Source organism: Leuciscus leuciscus, assembly GCF_965113295.1.
Source record: "Leuciscus leuciscus genome assembly, chromosome: 2".
Classification (NCBI taxonomy): Eukaryota; Metazoa; Chordata; class Actinopteri; order Cypriniformes; family Leuciscidae; genus Leuciscus; species Leuciscus leuciscus.
In genome coordinates, this window is record NC_138726.1 from 8,874,566 (window position 1) to 8,894,389 (window position 19,824).

The 19,824-nt window shown below is 37.5% G+C and overlaps 1 protein-coding gene across 1 annotated transcript in view; it reads right to left on the bottom strand.

Moving 5' to 3' along the window:
• Nucleotides 1-6: 6 nt before the first annotated feature.
• Nucleotides 7-19,824, bottom strand: part of phlpp2 (PH domain and leucine rich repeat protein phosphatase 2) — a 72,222-nt gene continuing 52,404 nt past the window's right edge. The window contains exons 9-19 of the mRNA XM_082161300.1: nucleotides 19,311-19,513; nucleotides 19,162-19,222; nucleotides 18,626-18,721; nucleotides 16,956-17,111; nucleotides 13,020-13,220; nucleotides 12,764-12,926; nucleotides 10,371-10,501; nucleotides 10,150-10,263; nucleotides 8,403-8,597; nucleotides 7,120-7,351; nucleotides 7-6,993 (exon numbers count right to left, since the gene is read on the bottom strand). Coding sequence (XP_082017426.1) covers nucleotides 5,722-6,993; nucleotides 7,120-7,351; nucleotides 8,403-8,597; nucleotides 10,150-10,263; nucleotides 10,371-10,501; nucleotides 12,764-12,926; nucleotides 13,020-13,220; nucleotides 16,956-17,111; nucleotides 18,626-18,721; nucleotides 19,162-19,222; nucleotides 19,311-19,513 — 2,824 coding nt within the window. The 3' untranslated portion in view covers nucleotides 7-5,721. The remainder of the gene's footprint in view (nucleotides 6,994-7,119; nucleotides 7,352-8,402; nucleotides 8,598-10,149; nucleotides 10,264-10,370; nucleotides 10,502-12,763; nucleotides 12,927-13,019; nucleotides 13,221-16,955; nucleotides 17,112-18,625; nucleotides 18,722-19,161; nucleotides 19,223-19,310; nucleotides 19,514-19,824) is intronic.

Below are 19,824 nucleotides of genomic sequence, written 5' to 3' on the forward strand. Positions count from 1 at the left end.
AAGACGCATGTTTCACAGTAAAAATTTTATTGCTACTTGGCTGAAAAGTCAATTAAAAATACAGCTTTCTGCTCAAAACTAAGCATAGCAGCATCTGAAATGAAACGATGAGCCAGAACCCACTCTAAAAGTCCCAAGAAGAAGTACAGTCCTAGCTGACAGACAGCAAAAGTGCTCGCGTTTAGTCCTTTTACGAAATCAGTAAAACAACTCGAATGGTCTCCTAAACTAAAAACAATTAAATAATTTAACACAATGAAAATATTCAGCAGTGTACTGCATGTTAAAATAGAAACTTAAAAATAGAATATACATTATGCTTCAGATATTAAAACAATTTTGTTATAAACAAAAGTTAATATTTTATACAAATAATCACATGATAATATATTCTTTATATTATATATTTATATTCATTTATATAGGGCATGCTTCTCACATTAAATACATGAATAATTAGTCTCTTCAAAGATAGTACCTTGATGGGTGACGGTTTACCATTAGATTCTGCACTGGAGGACCTATAAATTTGCATGAACGATGAAGTACAAAAATAAACCTCAGCTTCTTGGCATTGAGAGGAAATATTAAAGCATCTCTTAAAAACAAAATGTACATAAATTATGACAAGATCAAGCTTTGGTCACATGTCAAACAACAGGAACTTCATCTTAAATCTCGGATGTCCAGAACGAACCATGATTATGTGCAAAAAGGTCAATGAATACGCCAGATAAAGATGCGTTGTTGCATTGGAAAGAAAATATTGTCTCTGTCAGGGTAAAACCTCAATCACACGTTTCATGTACCTACAGAAACTCTCACACTGCGCACATTTACAAACTGATTTGAGACAAATGCTTTCTTTGTTGAAAATACAGAGGATGAAGCACGTTTCGTCGAGTCACAAAGCAGAAACATACTGTATTGTTGAATTAGGTGAAGACAAGTGCAAATATGATCACTGTTTCAGTCAAGTTTCTTGAACACTCCCCCTTCTGTCAATGGTCAGACAAACAGATAGCCACACCCCCAAGCTCACGCCATTGGTTGAGACTGGTTTCCGTGTCAGGCAAAAGCACAAAGCACACACTAGAATCCAGAATGTTTACACTTTATGTGGGAATCAACCTATAAATGGATTGTTTATACAGTAATTCAGCTGGGATAGGAGGAAGTATCTTAAAAAGAAAACATCCAAAATTGCTTGTGTGATCATATTTTTAATTTCTAAATCACGCCTGTGTTTTAAAATGTTCCTTTTGTTCTGCATGAGTGTTCCTAGAAGAGTTATAAAATCAGAGAAAGTTCAAGAGAATTCAATAATGTGCTGAACCTGAAAAACAAAAACAAAAAAACGCTTTCTCTAACTTTTATGTTCAGTTTGAATATAAACATGATCGAGATAATGTTCTAGTGCAATGCCCAACTAAGACACCGCTAACACACTGGCATACAAATCATTCTAATCACATTAAAAAAAAAGAATACTTCGTGCTCCATAATAGAACATTAGAACCCCCAAATGTCCTGGACCTATAAAGTTCAAATATAATAACAAAAAAATCCCAATATTTAATGTGAGCAGGGATGTTCTGTGCTTTGTGTTCTTCCTGTAAAGGTACGGTTCACCCTACAATGGAAATGATGCCGTAATTTACTAATGTTGTTCCAAACTTGTATGACGTTCTTTATTCTGTTGAACATAGAAGATATTTTGAGAAAAGTGTTTGTTGTCCATACAATGGAAGTCAATGGTAACCAAAACTGTTTGGTTACCAACAAGAAAGTCATGCATAGGTTTGTAACGACATGATGAGGGAGAGAGTATTGTAATGATTACAGAATTTTTATTTTTGGATGAACTATAGGAAGAATAACCTCTGCCCTTCCATTTAACTGATGAATATAAACCTTATGGGTATTTGAATATAACGCATAGGAAAACGGCATTTGGCTAACTCAAGAGTTTCACCTCAGCATCTTTTGGCCAGGAGAACAGATCGCAAATGTTTAGTGGATCTAAGGGTATGCTTACACAACAACGATATACTAAAAACGGAAAAGTTTTTCCTTTGCGTTTTTCGCATATCAGACAACAAAACAATCCGCGAAAAACACTTAAAAAAAAAAAACTGTATTCTGCTGCCAGTGGTCGGCGATGTCACTGTAAAGAAACACTACACGCCTATAGACTGAACACGTAATACACTTGTGCGTGACGTCGCGTTTTTGTAGTTTACATGGAGACGATAACAGTATCGTTTTCAAAAACTTGCACTTTGAAACCTCGTTTTCAAAAGGTTGTGTTTTCGGGCCCACGAAACGGCATTGTTGTGTAAAAAACACGTCCAAAAAGTTTTCTGTTTTTAGTTGAAAACGGTGTCGTGTAAACGGACCCTAAAATATAACATTTGTCCATGTGGCAAAGCAACTAGCTTAGTTGCCTAGGCTGAAGAAACAATAGAAACAATATATTCTATTCATCAACAGAGCACTGCACTTGACAGCCACAGACTTACACAAATTTATGGATTTTCCCATTTTAATAATTTCAGATTGACAATCTAATTGGACTTGTATGATTGTTGCATATATCACTTTTAATGATGCAGATATGCATCATGTCGTAGGGCTATAGAGGGTTTAAGGTGCTCATAAGCAGCATGATTTGCAGTATCCATGACATTTGTTTGAAAAATTACTTGCCATTTCTGTTTCCTTAAAAGAATAAAGCACTGCAGGGGATGAAGCGGTTCTATAGCTAATAACAGAGTTAGACTACATCCTTCTAACAAAGCAAGCCGTCAAATGCTTGAACTCTGCCTCTTAGCACAGTATGAATCAGCATGTTGTGCCTCAATAACCTCATCTCTCCTCTCAAACAAACATAAGAAATGACATATTTTAGGGGTTGTAACAGAAAGAATACCTACTTTCCGAAAGAGGCTATAAATCACAGCCTAGTGTTGATTTTATAAGCATTTCAACAAATAGCTAAAATGCTATTCTTAAATATGTCTATTTATATAGATTCTCTGAGCTATGTACAAAGTGCTTATACAGTGTAAAACTCTTTTACTTTATATGATTGTACAACAATAATTGATGCACTTAAAGGTATAGCGGAGGATGTTTTACTTCCTGGTGGGTAACCTATACTATTGGTCCTCCTAATTGTCAATCATTCTGGTGAATCAATCAAACTTTTAAAAAAGTGGAGAGGGCGGGTCTTATCTAAAATTTGGAAAGATCCTCCGCTATACCTTTAAGCATACAGCTCTAAATGATTTAGGGAGTCTACGTATCAATTTCCAGCAAAATGTACTTGACATTTTTGAACGCGAAAAAAAAAGGGGGATCGAAATATAAACACTAAAGAAATTTGAGGGAAAACCTGCTTTATGACCATTAAATAAAAAAAAAAAATAAAAAACATGAGTCATCCACGCCACTGGCTTCAGCTCTTTAGCACCCGAGGGACGGATGAAATACTCAAAATAACTTACCTACCTTCAAATACCACTACTACATCTTTTGGCACAAGAGCTACAGTTTTAGGCCTGTAGGCAATTAAAATGAACACCAGAAATGACTCTCTAATGCTTGCAGAAAAGTTAATGGCAGTAAAAGGTTGATTCAAAATCTTCTTGGATGTTAAATACCGGGATCCAGATTAGTTACATGGTGGCCTTTTCTCACAGCAAACACAAATCGGTATGCAAATTTGGCACAAAGAGCATTTACCAGCTGACCATGAAGAATATTAATTTAAAAAAAAGAAGAAAAACACTCAAAATGTCTGCCATAATGGAAATATTTGACAAAATGAATATTTTGAATCTCGAGATGAAAAGGCTTAAACATAATATCTGAGCATACAAATGTACTTGAGCTCATTTTCAAGTTGAACGTTTCATGGATGATCAAATTCAAGTACTGGATTTTTTAATATCATGCCAATGCTGACATTTTCTTTTCTTTTTTTACCAGATGCGATTTATACATTTTAATTATTGTTTCCCTTGCACACCTGTGTAAAGACAGTTTCTAATGAATTATGAGAGTGCACCTAATAAATAATAAATAATATAATAAAACCGAGTGGGTTTTAGATAACATCACTAAATTTAATATCTTAAAATTAACAGTGGGATTTGCACTTGATTTTCCCTAATTTTAATTCCCTAATTCTTTATTAATATATTTATTTTTAAAAGGTTTGAAATGTATTAATGAATTGCAACAACAACAAAAAATTACTTGCAGGGAAAATCCTGAAAGAAACGTTGTTGTTTCCAATAAACACCACTAGATGTCTCCTCAAACCACAGGCACAGTGTTTTACTGCACAGAATTCCTTGATACTGTGATTGTGGCAATTACAAACTCAAATGACCCCATATGCAATAATACTTCTTTTTCCTCTGGTCCCCATATTAAAATAAAACAAAACTCTAACCAGCATGTTTCCTTATACGTACCATGCATGGCTAAAATAGAGCACACACACACACACCGCACAATACGTGATATCATAAGCCCTGTGCCTCTCATACAAAAAAAATGTCAGCTGTTCACTTTTTTCCTTGATAATGAGATGAGAAAATATCCCCAAACTCACTCAGAACAGCAAAACCACACTACTACAAAGACCCAATGATATTTTCATGGCTCGAGACTTTATAGTATGAGCTCTGTCATGTAGTCATGGCACACTCGAAACTTCAAGTACAACCCGAGACAGCTCAAGTTATGATTTCAGACAGAGTTATGAGGTCTTTCTGCTCCCCAATTGACCGTAGCCATAAAGGTGTGACAATGCTTCCACTGAGTATTGGATGTACTAAGGAGTAGAGGTTTTTGTCTCCATCTCACTCTGACCTCCATCACTAGGCTGATTCCCTCTCCAGGTAAATCTGTCAGGGCTTGAACGTTACGTTGGGTGCATTGTACTCTTCTATCGCGCAGAGTGTTCCAGAGACCCCCATGGCTTTGTCTGGGAGATCCCGTATGCATACAAGTGAGGAGATCAGGGGAGGTGGCGAAAGCTCTGGTCTTTTTCAACAATACATCTTTTCACAAGTACTCTTTTTCCATGAAATGGAGCGGGATGTTACCAGCAGGTCAGATGGGGGAAGAGATCCTTTTGACCCTCAGAAATATTCCTCACGGACTTCAAAAGTGCAGATTACTGACTAGTTTCCACTATGGGAAGGTAGAAGAACAAAACTGCACGTACACCAGAACAGTAAAGGCTCTCAGAACCTCAACCATGGTCAAGAGGCACTTTTCTCATCTTTTGGTCTCAGTTTAGCTGATAGTATCTTTCCACCAGAAGGCAAATGTGATCATTGAAGCCTACTTAAGCCTGTGACCTTTGATATAAAGGGCGAATGTCGAAATTAACTCGCGCATGGTGATGAATGAGGTACTCTAGCTCCATGCTGTGGTATTTGGTCAGGAATAGCCCATGTATTTCCTCAATCAAAGACCTCAATCTTCATGATTTCATCGGTCCTGACATTTGCACCCATTTCCACCCTTCGGAGGTGGCTATGCCACTGCAGATCAGCTCAGGAATGCACATGCAGGGACCCACACGTGATGAAGGTGCTAAATAAGAACTGGAATATCTCGAAGGCAGGAAGTGCGTGCTAGCCTCTTAGATGTGGCACTATGATGCGGAGATGCTCCAACGGTGCGGCCCGCTTGCACCCACTATAGAGCCGTGTCATAGACATCCTGTTGCAGGACGGTGGTGGGGTGGAGACCGGGGACGGTGGGGTGAGGATGGTCCCAGTTGGGGTCTCTTGTTGAGGGCGGTGTTGAAGGAGGCGGTGGCCCGGGAACCACAGGACTCTGGCCTCTCAGCTGCTCCCGCACATCCTGCTCCAGACTAGGCGGTATAATTAACTGGTCTTCTGGGTCTTGCTGGGCTGGTGCAGCAAAATATCCCGATTTCTTTTTAGGGGCCTCGAGTGCTACTTCAATGATGTTGTGGCTATCCTCCAGAGCCACTACCGAGCCATTGGAGAGCTTCTTCCCGAAGAGGCTGGAGGTGGACGGAGATTTCTTCAGATCCGAGATCTCTCGCCCACATACAGCCAGTAGGCAGCCGTTGGTGGCAGAAACCACAACACTGTTTTGCCGACGCATTTTGCTGTTGGGATAGTCCGAGCCCCTCAAATCGTGGCGGCCGTCCAGGTCCTTGGGACTTTCGGGTGGTCCAGAGCGCAGCTGAAAAGCACAGCAGTGAATGTCCACCTCCACCTCTAGCTTACTCCCGTTTGAGATGACACCTTCTAAAGGAGCCTCATCGTCGCTGTCGAGCCCATTGTCTGAATGGTTGCTGGAGAAAGTGGCGCTGGAAGGTTGGCGCTGGAACAGAGCCGGGTGCGCCCCTGGCCCCAGACTTGCCAGCGGCCCCGTGTTACACAAGGTGGCAGCAGGATGAAGACTACAGCGACGCTCGGGACGAGCTGTTGGTCCTGAAGAGGGGTGCTCATCCGAGGCAGTGGACCCAGCCTCGCTGCCCACTTCTGAGGCTGACATCTCGCTGTTGAACTCTGAGGCAATGCCGCTGCTAGATGATGGTGTGGCTGGGTCACCAGGGGAGACAGAGATCGGTAAAGGTGTCGGGGCAGGTGGTCCTCGGGATTCTGCGGTCAAGAGAGGAGGCTCACACGTACAGCTGTCTTCTCCGATATGCAAAGCCACCACTACTGCTCCAACATTATCCCGGCACCCATAGCTCTGTGCCAGCGTGCAGAGCTTTTTGGCAGCAGCGCGAGGGTCTCTGACAGCTAACACAGTGCTCACTGCCTCCTGGTAGGAAACCTTCTGGAAGAGTGCTTTGTTTCCTAGGATCAGGAACTCATCCTGGGAACACAAAGGCTCTGTGTGCACCCAGGGTTTGGGAAGGACCCAAGGAAACAGGTAGGAACAGCCAAGTAACCGTGAGCAGCATGTCACCCCACTCACCTTGTTATCCTAAAGCACAAAAGAGCCAAATGATTAAAGACCCAAATAAGCTTTTACTTCTCACTCAAGCACATCTAGACAAAATTAAGCATCAGCCAGTTAACTTGCTGGTATGAACTGAGATAGAGTCAATACCTCAGTGATAATAGCTTTAGCCAGTTTGACACGCTCCATCTCCTCAGCGCTCTGTTCTAGGCTGAAAACTTTCGAGAGTGCAAGAGGTTGCCCACCACGACACAGTACAGCCTGGCAGGTGCCTACGTTGGCCACAGTGAGGCTAAAGTAGCTGCCAGGCTCGGAGGACTCATGATGGATGTAACAAAGTAGAGCAGAGGCACCTAGCTTCTGGCCTGCCATGCCAAGTTTCCTGCAAACATGCACAAGAGAACAAGAGAAATGCATTTATTATTCATATAACCAAAAATCGAAGGCTGTTTGTGAACTATAGTGTGTTCAAGTCGTATTTACAAGTTTAGAGTCCAGAGTTTCCAAGTTGGAGGCATGAGGCTAAATATGGCAGATGCAGTATTTTTGTTGGCTGCAATTTGTTCATTTTCAATCAAACTAGCTAAGTTACATGTACAAAATACAATAGTATTGTACAATTACAATATATACATATTACATGTTATATATTATAAAATGAATCAGTATACAGGACTTTCATGAGTTGAATTAAAAAAGGAAAAATACACCTGATGTGCATTCTTCATCGTTTTGTAGAAGTAGAGTTAAAAAAATTTGCTGTATTTTTGTAGAAAAGGTACATTGCCATTTGCTCCAACCAAAGTCATTTGAACGCACCTGACATTGTAGTTACAACTTCCCAAATCGTAAATATGATCTTACCAGGAAGACTTCAGTCTTCAATCTTGAAACGTGAAACTGTGTCAATCTCGTATCAATCATGTGAATCATATTTTCATATATATTATTCATTTGAATGTACATTACCTGCTTTCTGGAAAGCATTACAAAAATAAGGGATACTGTACAGTCAGACATTAATGCAAAGTGGACCCTGACGCAAAGTGGTGGGGTCTTGTATGACTATACATTATCCCACCATTACATGACTACTTACCAAATAAATAAATGGACATGAAACTAAAATGACTTATGCAAGAAGAAAGAGATCACAGAGTAACACAAGAAAGTAGCACAGTGCAAGCACAATGGTCGATTATATAGTTTAGTGGTCATTATACAAATATATTTGAATGCAACATGTCATGTCATGTCTGACCAATCAGAATCAAGTATTCAAGAGAGCTACTGTATATAATAATGTTTGTTCATCACTTAGAAATTCATACTAAGTGACAAGCTATCAGGTGTTATAAATTATTGTACAAGCAAGGTGAAGCATACAAAAAGTCAAATCATGCTTAATCAAAAAATGTGTGTGCAAAACACACCTATGAGAGGTAAGGAAAGTGTTGCACATGTATACACTATCCACACTGGAGTGCTGTATCTCCTCTGCCAATACATCTCCCATGGTGCACTGCAGTAACCTGGAAACTTCCTCATTACGGTCACCATCAAAAATCCCATAAGCAGCCTCTGGACTGTCCCCGAAGCGATCCACAGCCAGCACAGACACACACAATCTGAAGGTAAAACACAAGATTTCAATGGAACAAATGCTCTTCATGACAACAACACCCATCACATTACAAACACATTTCATTGACTGGTAATGGATACTCCTATATAGGTACATACACAAACTCACTCTACCTGACAAACACACAAAAGTGGCCCCCCTTGGTGGATATAGAGTACAGAAAGAGGATTCGATATTTGAGACTGACTGCTTTGAAACTGTGGAGGTAATGCCCTTCGCAGGGGGAGCCAAGCACACTGATGTCACATTAAACATGTAGAAACAAGATCTTTAAGCCTATGGGAAGCATTCTGCATTTAAACCAGCCCCCCTGCTGTGTCTTGTCCCCTAGTAACGAAATCTTCTGCGAAAACCAATGCTATGATTATTCTGAGAATGCCAGCTATTTTATGCCACATTTCTAATATGGCAAAATATCTGGGGCCAGATTCCTGAAAAATGTAAAAAAAATCCTGGGGCTGGATTCGTGCAAATTACCATAATAATTATAAGCATGCACCCTATTTTTGTTGAGACTGGCTTGACGGAAGTTCAACACTCTGCATCCTTTTTTAAAGGGGTAGTTCACGCAAAAATGAAAATTCTGTCATCATTTACTCACCCTAGAGTTGTTCCAAACCTGTATGAGTTTCTTTCTTCTGTTGAACACAAAATAAGATATTTTAAAGAATGTTAGCATTCAAACAGTTGACGGTTGCCATTGACTTCCATAGTAGGAAAAAAATACAATGGAAGTCAATGGGTGCCGTCAACTGTCTGGTTACCAACATTCTTTAAAATATCTTCTTTTGTGTTCAACAGAAGAAAGAAACTCATACAGGTTTGGAACAAATCGAGGGTGAGTAAATTATGACAGAATTCAAATTTTTGGGTGAACTCTCCCCTATCTTATTTTTGAATTCCGAAAAAAATTCATGTCTTGCAAAATTATGCTTACTTTTGCACATCCATAGGAATATGTATTATATATGTAGCTAGTCTTATGTTATAAAGCTTCACATTTGAAATGTGAAACGTACCTCTGGTGTGAGTGAGTGGAGGCGGGGCTAATTTGTATATTCATAGAACCGCATATACTAAACGAGGCAAGGGTGTAGAGTTACATGGCATTTTAAGGCATGAAAAAACATTTAAATATGTAATTTTGGTGATCAAAGATGAGTTTTAATGGATTAAATGATTGACTACAGGGGGACTTTAAGAATATTTCAGCCCCTGATTCACTATGGCTAAAAAAACAACCACTTGGACAGGAAAGGTTTGTCTGAATGGCATACAAAACAACCAACCTAATTTTTTGTTTTGTTTTTCCGCAACATTTAAGAACTAGATAATAAGTATTTGATTAGACCGCAATGGACAAAAAAAAATAAATAAAAATTATGCCTTCAGACCCTGAAGTCTCAATGCAGCCAATATATCCTCAATATATAATAGAGAATTGGAGATTGAGGATGGCATTCTGGAGCTTCCTTTAACCAGACACACTCATTCTTTCCAAATCTTTGACTCTCATGTCTCCAGATGTTGCTCACTTGTTTCTTTGACCACACATTTCCGCGTAACCATGATCCCAAAGGTTGGACGTGCCCTGTGCGTCTCCTGTTGTCACGGCTGGCTTCTGGTCCAGCTTCAATGTACTTATGTGACTGGAAGAGAGAAGGACACAGACAAGTGGGAGAGATAAAAACTTAGAACAATTCTCCACCTGGGTCTGAGATCATCATCTGCTTAATGAGTGTTTGTAGCACCTCACCTGAAGAGGTTGAGCGTTTTATGCTCCAACATGAGGCTACTGTTGCCGGTCAGGTCCAGCTCTTGCAGTGTGGAAGGCATAGAGTCTGACAACAGGATTTCCGTCTGCTCATTACAGCTCACATCTACCAGCTACACAAAGAACAGCATACTTCACGTGAAACGTTAAATATAACATAATGCGTGTAACAAACAACAGCCCAAAACAAAGAATATTTGGTTGGATTTGGGGACAAAAACAATTACATTTTGCCAGACTTAAAGGGCACCTATTATGCAAAATTCACTTTTACATGGTGTTTGAACATAAATGTGTGTTGGCAGTGTGTGAGCAAAACCACCCTAGAATGATAAAAATCCACCCAGTGGTTTTTTTACAATCTCAATAAATCATAAGCACTGTCTCAGAATGAGCTGTTCTCAGATTCAGCGCAATGTGACGTATAATTGCGCAGGCCCCTCCCACGACTGTTGATTGACACTTCAGTTTGAGCATAGACCCGTCCTGAGTGAGCTGGACACAGTCCGCCATTGTTCGACGCTTGAGCAGCTGTAGACAAGAATATCTCCTAAGCGATTGAGGTGTTTTGTTGTTGGATGATGTCAGACTGAACATATCAGTCTTCATTTACTCTCGTTCTTACTCGAGGATGGATCTGTACCAACTGTTCGTGATCCAGATTACACTCTCCGGAGCGACAGGCCTAACGTTACTGACCACGGCAGAAATGAAAGTGAGAGCGCGCACTTTATGACAGCTCATCGAATAGTTTTACGGATTTACAGTGTACCAGTTTATTAAGCACAGACTGAAAAGGTGTGTATATATTTGTTTGCTGTTAGTTGTAACGAGTGTTTTGTGTACTTCGCTGTGTATGTTCCATGATAATGAAAGGGAGAGAGAGAGAGTTTATGGATGCTCACTTTAATGCTCACATCTTATACTGTTTATTCAGCTCTTACAGTGATTCTCTGGAGTAAAACTAACGCTTCATCTTTTGTGTGATGTACAATAAACTTAATTGAACTCATCAGTATATTTTGGTCATCATTCGGACGAGGTCTGCTACAGCAGGCTTGTATTAATAGTGGATAAAAGCAGATGACAAATAAGTTATAACCATAATTAAGCTAAACTATACCTGTTTAATCTCCATACAGTATATATTCTCTGGCTCTGTGGGCATTATTGTTCGACTCTGAGTCAAAATGAACACGCTACTGAGAGTTTCTGTTTTGATATTATCAGATGAGATTGTCCTGACTGAAGCGCGAGCTCGCGAGGCTCCGCCCCCTTGGCCGGCAGCAGCAGTTAATTTGCATTTAAAGGGATACACACTGAAACAGCGCGTTTTTCTGAGCCCCAAAAAATGACAATTTAAACATGCTGTAAAAAAATATCTGTTGGGTATTTTGAGCTAAAACTTCACATACATACTCTGGGGACATCAGAGACTTATTTTACATCTTGTGAAAAGGGTCATAATAGGTGCCCTTTAACTAAGTTTTTATATATTTTATATATTATAAATATTGGAAAAAAAACAATTTATAAAAGTATAAATCACAATAAATATCAAAATGATACATGCAAACCTTAAATATAAAATAGAAAGATTAAATCTAAATCAATTTAGAGAAATTTAAGTTTAGAAGTTCTGTGAAGCATCACTATTTTGCATGTTTTTACCATTTCTATGTAGATTTAGCATTTAATTCTAATAATATATTACAATAGAAAACAGTTCTTTCAAATTGTAATAATATTTCACGGTTACACTTTATTTTTAAGGTGTCATTGTTACAATGTAATTATACATTTAAGTACTGAGTAATAATAATTGACAACATGTACTTACTATCGGATTAGGATTTGGTTGAGGGTTAGTTGCATGTGATTATGCATAATTTACTGTTATTACTTTATGTGACATATGTAACAAGGACACTGTAAAATAAAGTGTTACCTATTTCACAATCAACTAAATGCAGCCTTGGGTAGCATATGAGACTTCTTTCAAAAACATTTAAAAAAATCTTAATTATTCCAAACTTTTGACCGGTAGTGTATGTAAATTTTATATATGTCTATTTAAGACTTGCATTTAAAACTTGGATTTTAATATTTTTTAATATATGTCGTTTTTTTCAAACATTTGCATATCAACCATAATTGATCTCTATAAACATTGATGATACCTAATAAACAATTTTTTTTGTGACCTAATTTGCACTAATTGTCTATCCATACATTTAAAATCGGATATTTTTTCTGCTTTCCATTTGTTCCTGCCACCTGTTGACACTGTGGTTGACCCTTTAGATCCTTTACAATATTTATGGCCAGGCTTTCACATGCCCTGGTCATCATATGTCACCCAAACGCACACTGACCTTGATCTCGGGGAGGCTGAGGACCTCTGGGAACACGCTGATATGGTTGGAGTGGGCGATGAGGGTGTGCAGTCTCTTGCAGCTGGACACAGTGGAGGGGATCGTTTTCAGCTTGTTCCCACTCAGATTCAACTCCTCCAGTACCTCCAGTTTACTGAGTTTGCTGAAAACAGAACAAAGGGGGATTTATACAGATCTTTCTTGAATGATGTAGATGGAAATATACTAGTTCAAGGTGTCAGTGAAGTATAGGTACCTAGCAGGGAAGGACAGCAGTTGGTTATAAGCCATATGCAAGACCCGCAGGTTCTGATGTCCCACCAGTAGAGCAGCGCAGTTCTCATTCAGGTTGTTTCCTGTGAGATAGAGTTCCTGCAGGGTGCTGAGGCTCTCCTCTGATTGGCTGCTCGGCGGGATTGTCTCCAGTGCATTGGCAGACACATTCAGATACTTTAAACTAGTAGACGAGAAGAAAAAGGAAAGGCAATTTGGTGAATATTGCTTTTTGTTTCATTTAAACAGCAATGTTGATCAAACAAAACATCATCTTGGATATAACCAAAGCCTCTGAGCTGCAGTACATCTTTCAGCATTAGAGATGCTTAATGGCTGACAAGTAAATTAACCCACAGGAAATGGAAGAGCTGCGAGCGCTTCTGGCTCATATTACTGTGTCTCATTGAGCCATATCTTCCTTTACACATCCAGTCTGTGTAGAAGCATGTCAGTTACTTTATGCACTTATACTGTGTATATACAGTGTTGGGCTCGTTACTCAAAAAAAATAATATATATATACAGTACCAGTCAAAAGTTTGGAAACGTTACTATTTTTAATGTTTTTGAAAGAAGTCTCTTATGCTCATCAAGCCTGCAGTAAAACAAAAAAAAAACAAAAAAAAACACAGTAATATTAGGAAATATTATTACAATTTAAAATAATGGTTCTCTTTTTTAATATACTTTAAAATGTAATTTATTTTTGTGATGCAAAGCTGAATTTTCATCAGCAAGTACTCCAGTCTTTGGTGTCTTATGATCCTTCAGAAATCATTCTAATATGCTGATTTATGATCAATGTTGGAAACAGTTGTGCTGCTTAATATTTTTTTTATAACCTGAGATACTTTTTTCAGGATTATTTGATGAATAAAAAGTTTAAAAGAACTGTATTTATTTAGAATAGAAATCTTTTGTAACAATATACACTACCGTTCAAAAGTTTGGGAACAATAACAATTTTTTTTTTAAGAAATTAGTACTTTAATTCAACAAGGATGCGTTAAATTGATAAAAGGTGATGGTAACGATTTATATTGTTAGAAATGTTTTTATTTTGAATAAATGCTGTTTTAATGAATAAATGCTGTTAACGTTTTACTCAATGAATCCTGAAAAAAGTATTCCAAAAAAATATATTAAACAGCACAACTGTTTCCATCATTGATAATAACTGAGTATCAAATCATCATATTAGAATGATTTCTGAAGGATCATAAGATTTATATTATTAGAAAATATTTTTTTTATTTTGAATAAATGCAGTTCTTTTTAACCTTTTATTCATCAAATATATTAGGCAGCAGAACTGTGTCCAACACTCATAATACATCAGAATATTAGAATGATTTCTAAAGGATCATGTGATAGACTGGATGTCACATGTGACACAGAAGACTGGAGTAATGATCCTGAAAATTCAGCTTTGCATCACAGAAATAAATTATAATTTAAAGTATAATAAATTGAAAACCAATTATTTTAAATTGTAAAAATATATCACAATATTACATTTTTTTTTCTGTATTTTTGATCAAATAAATGCAGGCTTGATGAGCTGAAGAAACTTCTTTCAAAAACATTAAAAATAGTAATGTTTCCAAACTTTTGGCCTGTACTGCATATATATATTATTCATTACTCCTTTAAAAAGTAATATTATCATTTTAAAAGTAATATTAACTTCCTGGCAACAGAAATGTGTTACACTACTAGTTATATTAGTTTTCCATTACACCCTACAGAAGTGGAAATTGCGTATTTTCTCCTCAAAATTCTGACTTTGCATATGCACCTCTTTGTGAATGTTAGGGTAGCCTATATTTAAATTATATTTATAGCCTATATTTAAATATCCCGCCTTTTTTGGCAGAGGCTGTTTACACTAACTCCGCCCACTGACACCTGGTTGGGCCAGATAAAATGACGGAAGACGCTGCATTGCCAACAGTAGCAGAAGTGTAGGGGTAAAGCGGTGGGGCAGAACATTTTTACGCAAATCGACCCGAGTTCGAATGCGTCTTTTGCCGAACTCGCTCTACTCCTTTTCCCCCCCATCACATCTCAGATCAGAAAGGTATTTATTTTTGAAAAAATTAAGAAAATATTCGAAAAGTGGAAATAAAGTGTCTAACGTGTGTTTAATAATAAAATATTTATTGGTTATGGTAAAGAGTGGGTCTAGGGAGGGCTTTACTGTCCCAATAAGGCGGCATCCATTTAATAATTTTAATAAATATAATAATTTACACTGTTATTATTGCACACCATTTAAATGTACAACAACACTGTGGTGCAAATTATATCTGCCACTATATTTACCAGTTATAAATAGCATCTAAATACTATTTAAACTTATTGCAAAGAAAATACTCCTATTTTTAAATAGTGTAAATACAATCTATCGCTATTAGCACTTAATGCAAATAGCCGCTGCCTTAAATTATTTATATTGTATAACTTAAGACAGAATCATAATTTCTATTCATTTTCCACTGAATTATGTCTCCCTGTGTTTTCACTTCCCGCAATTGCTGTAATGATTCAAGAGGAAAACCAAATAATTAATAACCCGCCTGTCTCTTCCGATGACAAACTTCCACTACACTTACGCATTCTGTTCCACATATACCAAAGGAACGTTTCTACACATTAAAAAACATGAAGCTAATAAACATACAATTACAACAGCATATGATTTGTATGTGATTTTCATGTGATTTGGGCTATTTTTATAAGAAGAAAACATGTTTACTTGAGAAATGCTACGCAGGTGTAGCGATTAGCTTAATCTTAAATGCTACAAATAACATATTTTTGCCTCCTCATATGACCAAATTCCACATTAGATCGCAATCAGAAGTTATCACAAGCACTCGATGGTGGTTTACAGTGAGTTTTTGGTAAAAGCGTAGTATTAATCTAAAATATGATAGTGTAGCTTGATGCTAATTGTAGCAATAATTCACCTGTTACTCAGATACGATTATATTTCATGATGTATTTTGACAAAAGAATTCATGTATGGTCGTAAGAAATTTTTTTGTTTTGTTTTCTTGAAATTTTTTGGATAATAGGTGGGCATGATGTATATCTTATAAAAAATATAAATCAAAATATTAAATATATTTATGGCCGAGTGAGCAGAAACAAAAATTAAATATGCTCATGCATCTTTTTTAAATTGAAATATTTAGTTAAACACTACTCTTACTTATTATGTTTACAACCAATGTGATGTGTATATATATATACACACACACACACACACACACACACACACACACATATATATATATAAATGTATATATTGAATTAGCAGTAAATTAAGGGATGATTTTCATTTTTGGGAACTATTCCTTTAATTCTATTTTTCCCACGAGTCTGATAAACACTGCTCTGATTAAATTATAAATTACATAATCTGATATTTAATTTAAAAGATTTTGCCCAATTGAATAACTTCAAATATATCTGGATTAACTTTTTGTTAGTAGCTTGACTCTAGTTTAACTACTTTGAAACTGTAGCTACAAGTTATTTAAAGTAGCTTCTGCAACTCCGAGTATATATATCTGTAATATCTTCTGCAGATAATATATATAGCGAAAGAGAAGTTTCCAGAGAATTCCCTGGTTTGATAAGTTCCAGTAAAAGGCTAGGAGGTCTAATGAAGAGCTCAAGCAGCAGGGCTAAAGGTCCACAGAGCAGAGAGAGACACAGCTGCAGCTAGCACTGCACCTGTCACATGAAGAAATTGCAAGAAAAAGAGGAAAAACATTAGGACAACGGGGGGAGAGAGAGAGAGAGAGAGAGAGAGAGAGAGAGAGAGAGAGAGAGAGAGAGAGAGAGAGAAAGCACAGCCCAGAGAGTAAGAGGGACAGAGAGAGGACAGAAGGAGGGAGTGACCTACTTTAAGGCCTTGTAGAAGAAGCTCTCTGGCAGTTCTCGCAGCTTGTTGTGCTGCAGGTCGAGTGTTTCCAGTGGGATGTGGTCAAGCAGGTCAGCCAGTCTCTCCAACCTATTGTTTCCAGCCAGCAGTTTACGCAGACTCAGACTGCTAAGAAGTCTGAAAGCAAGGAGGGATAGAGAAAGAACGAGATGAGAGAAAAAAACACTGTGACACTGTCAACATATTCAGTCTTAAATGAGGGTAGAAACTCAAAAAAGCATCAAAGCCTAGACACCTTCAAAGGAATATTTTGTCCAATAATTAAAATTCCAACTACTTATTCATCATCATTTAATTCCAAACTCATTTGCTATATTTTGTTTCTGCGGAATAAAAAAGGAGATTTTAAAAAATATATATTTTGAAAAAGAAAATATGGTGGGGATCAATTTGCGTTTGTTTTTTTTTTATAAAAATTGTGATTGAGATGTAATATGCAATTTTTATAAATAAATAAAAGGTTACTGGAGGTTTGCTGCGCTTGTTCGCAGGGCTGTAGAATTTGTCCCAAACTTTTGCGATTATATCAATATGTACTAATAAAAATTTTACTCTAAAATAAAATTAATATTACTACATTCAAATAATAAACAAAATAAAGAAATATTACTATTGTAATAATTCAGTGTGAAATAAAAAAAAAGTTTCAATACAACAACTGTAAAAATATTCATTTATAAATTTTCAAACGATAAACCATCAAGCTTTTATTTCGGCAAAAGATCACATGGAGCTCTTAAATCTTGTCTTTTGCTTAACAACAAATGTTCGACTCGCATTTAGAAAGAACACAATGCCTCGCTGCATTTGAGAGTTGCACTAAGCCATATCACAATTTCGGTTTCATTTCGATTAATCATGCAGCCCTAATATACATATACAACTAAAAGACTTCTGAAGCCAAACAATAGGGAAATTACTCACTTAAATATAATTAAAACAATTATTTACACCTATAATTTGACCAGGTTTGACATTAGGTTCTTGTATTTGTTGTAACCAAAAACTGGCAAGCTAGATTGATATTTGACAGCTGTAACTAAAGATTTTCAGTAAACATGTTTTTGTTTACTCACGATATAAGGAAACCACAGTACGAATTTGCAATGACACGAGGCTGAGTACATAACAACCGAATTCTCCTTTAAGATGAACTATTTCTTTAAAACCCCAACACAGCATTTTCATGCGAGGCAAAGAGTGCAACACTCACAGTCTCAAATGGGACACAAACTTCAAGCCGCATATTATCTCATTTGTGCACGGCTTTTAGCTCTTTCAGATGCAAATGCCGGAATGTTAATGTGGAATTAGCTGTGAAATGGTGCTTTCATCTGCTTGGCGTTTACATCACTCTGCTTTGAGACAGCAGAGTGGCCACATCAAGCGTCTGCTGATGAACGCTGTCCCATTTCTATTCAGATCCACCGTCTGGCCAGAGAGTCGCTTAACTGACATCATTCAAATCAAACGGGCAATTTTTGTTGAATAAATAAGTACAAAATGCTGACATTAAGATTCTGAGATGGGGGAGCAGTAGGACATTTTCTTTTTAGAGGGAAAATGCAAATGCAGTTTTATGAGGGTCTGAACACACACACACACACACACACACACACAAATGCGCGCACCTGGCTGGGAGCTCAGACAGCAGATTATGGGAGACGTCCAGCACCTCAATCTTCCTGCTGTCACACACCCAGTCTGGCAGGTATTCCAGGAGATTCCTGCAGGAGGGAAGTGAATTAACTCCTGGCTAATTACATGAGAGCATTAGCGTTGTACAAGAATGTGCGAGGTAAAGGACGTGACTGCTGCGCATTGAGCCTCTTGTAAATGAGCTGATGAACATTTGGTACCATTTGCATTGCATTACAAATGTTGTAGTGCAAGTACACTAATAAGTACAGAGCAGCGTTATTTTAGTATTATTTATCTTATTATAGTCTTTAATATTATATGAATTAGCTTTTATTAAAACATTTTTTAGTTATGTTTCAGTAATTGAGTTATGCACTTCTGGACCAATGGTCCAAAATGCTGCTGTTTAGTTTGTGCAGCATTTTTCTATTTAGTCTGGGCAGAAAGAATGACTTGGTGCTGGAAATTGTCGCAACTGATTAGGATACGGTATGCACACATTACAGAATGTTCATTATATGCTTACCTTGATAGGTCCATATGTGTTAGTTGGTTGGGAACAGGGTAGATGTTCACCGTGGCCAGACCTAAGAAAAATAACACAGTGATTATGATAATAATATAATGAAAATGTCTGTAAATCTTTTGGCGTCGAACATTTCTATTTGCACTCACGGTTGTTATTGGCGTGGAGTGTGCGCAGAGTGAAGCCGCTGAGCGTCAGGGATCCCAGCTGGTTTCGCTGACACTGCAGCGTCTCCAGACTGCAGAACGCGCTCAGGTCTAGAGAGGTCAACTGGTTGTCTCTCAGGTCGAGCTGGGTGAGATGTTTTACAGGCTCCAGAGTTTCACTTTTAACACAGCGGAGGCCGTTTAACCTACAAACAAAAAGACAGTCAGCTGCAAAGAATCCAAACAGCAAAAAGAAGTGAAGAATATAAACAGCAAAAATGCTGTATGTTGGTGGACAAAGAAATAAACATAATAACAGATGGAAGAGTGGAGCTCCAAGACACTGAACATTGAGAATATGTCCATGTTATCTTATATTAATAAATAGTTACATTTTAAGGTCAGTAAAAATGTTTGTACTGTACAATATCTTTTGCTTGTGCAAACAAAAAAAGCTACATTGCTTATGTAATAATGCAAATAATTCAATAATATTAAATATTATTATAATAAAAAT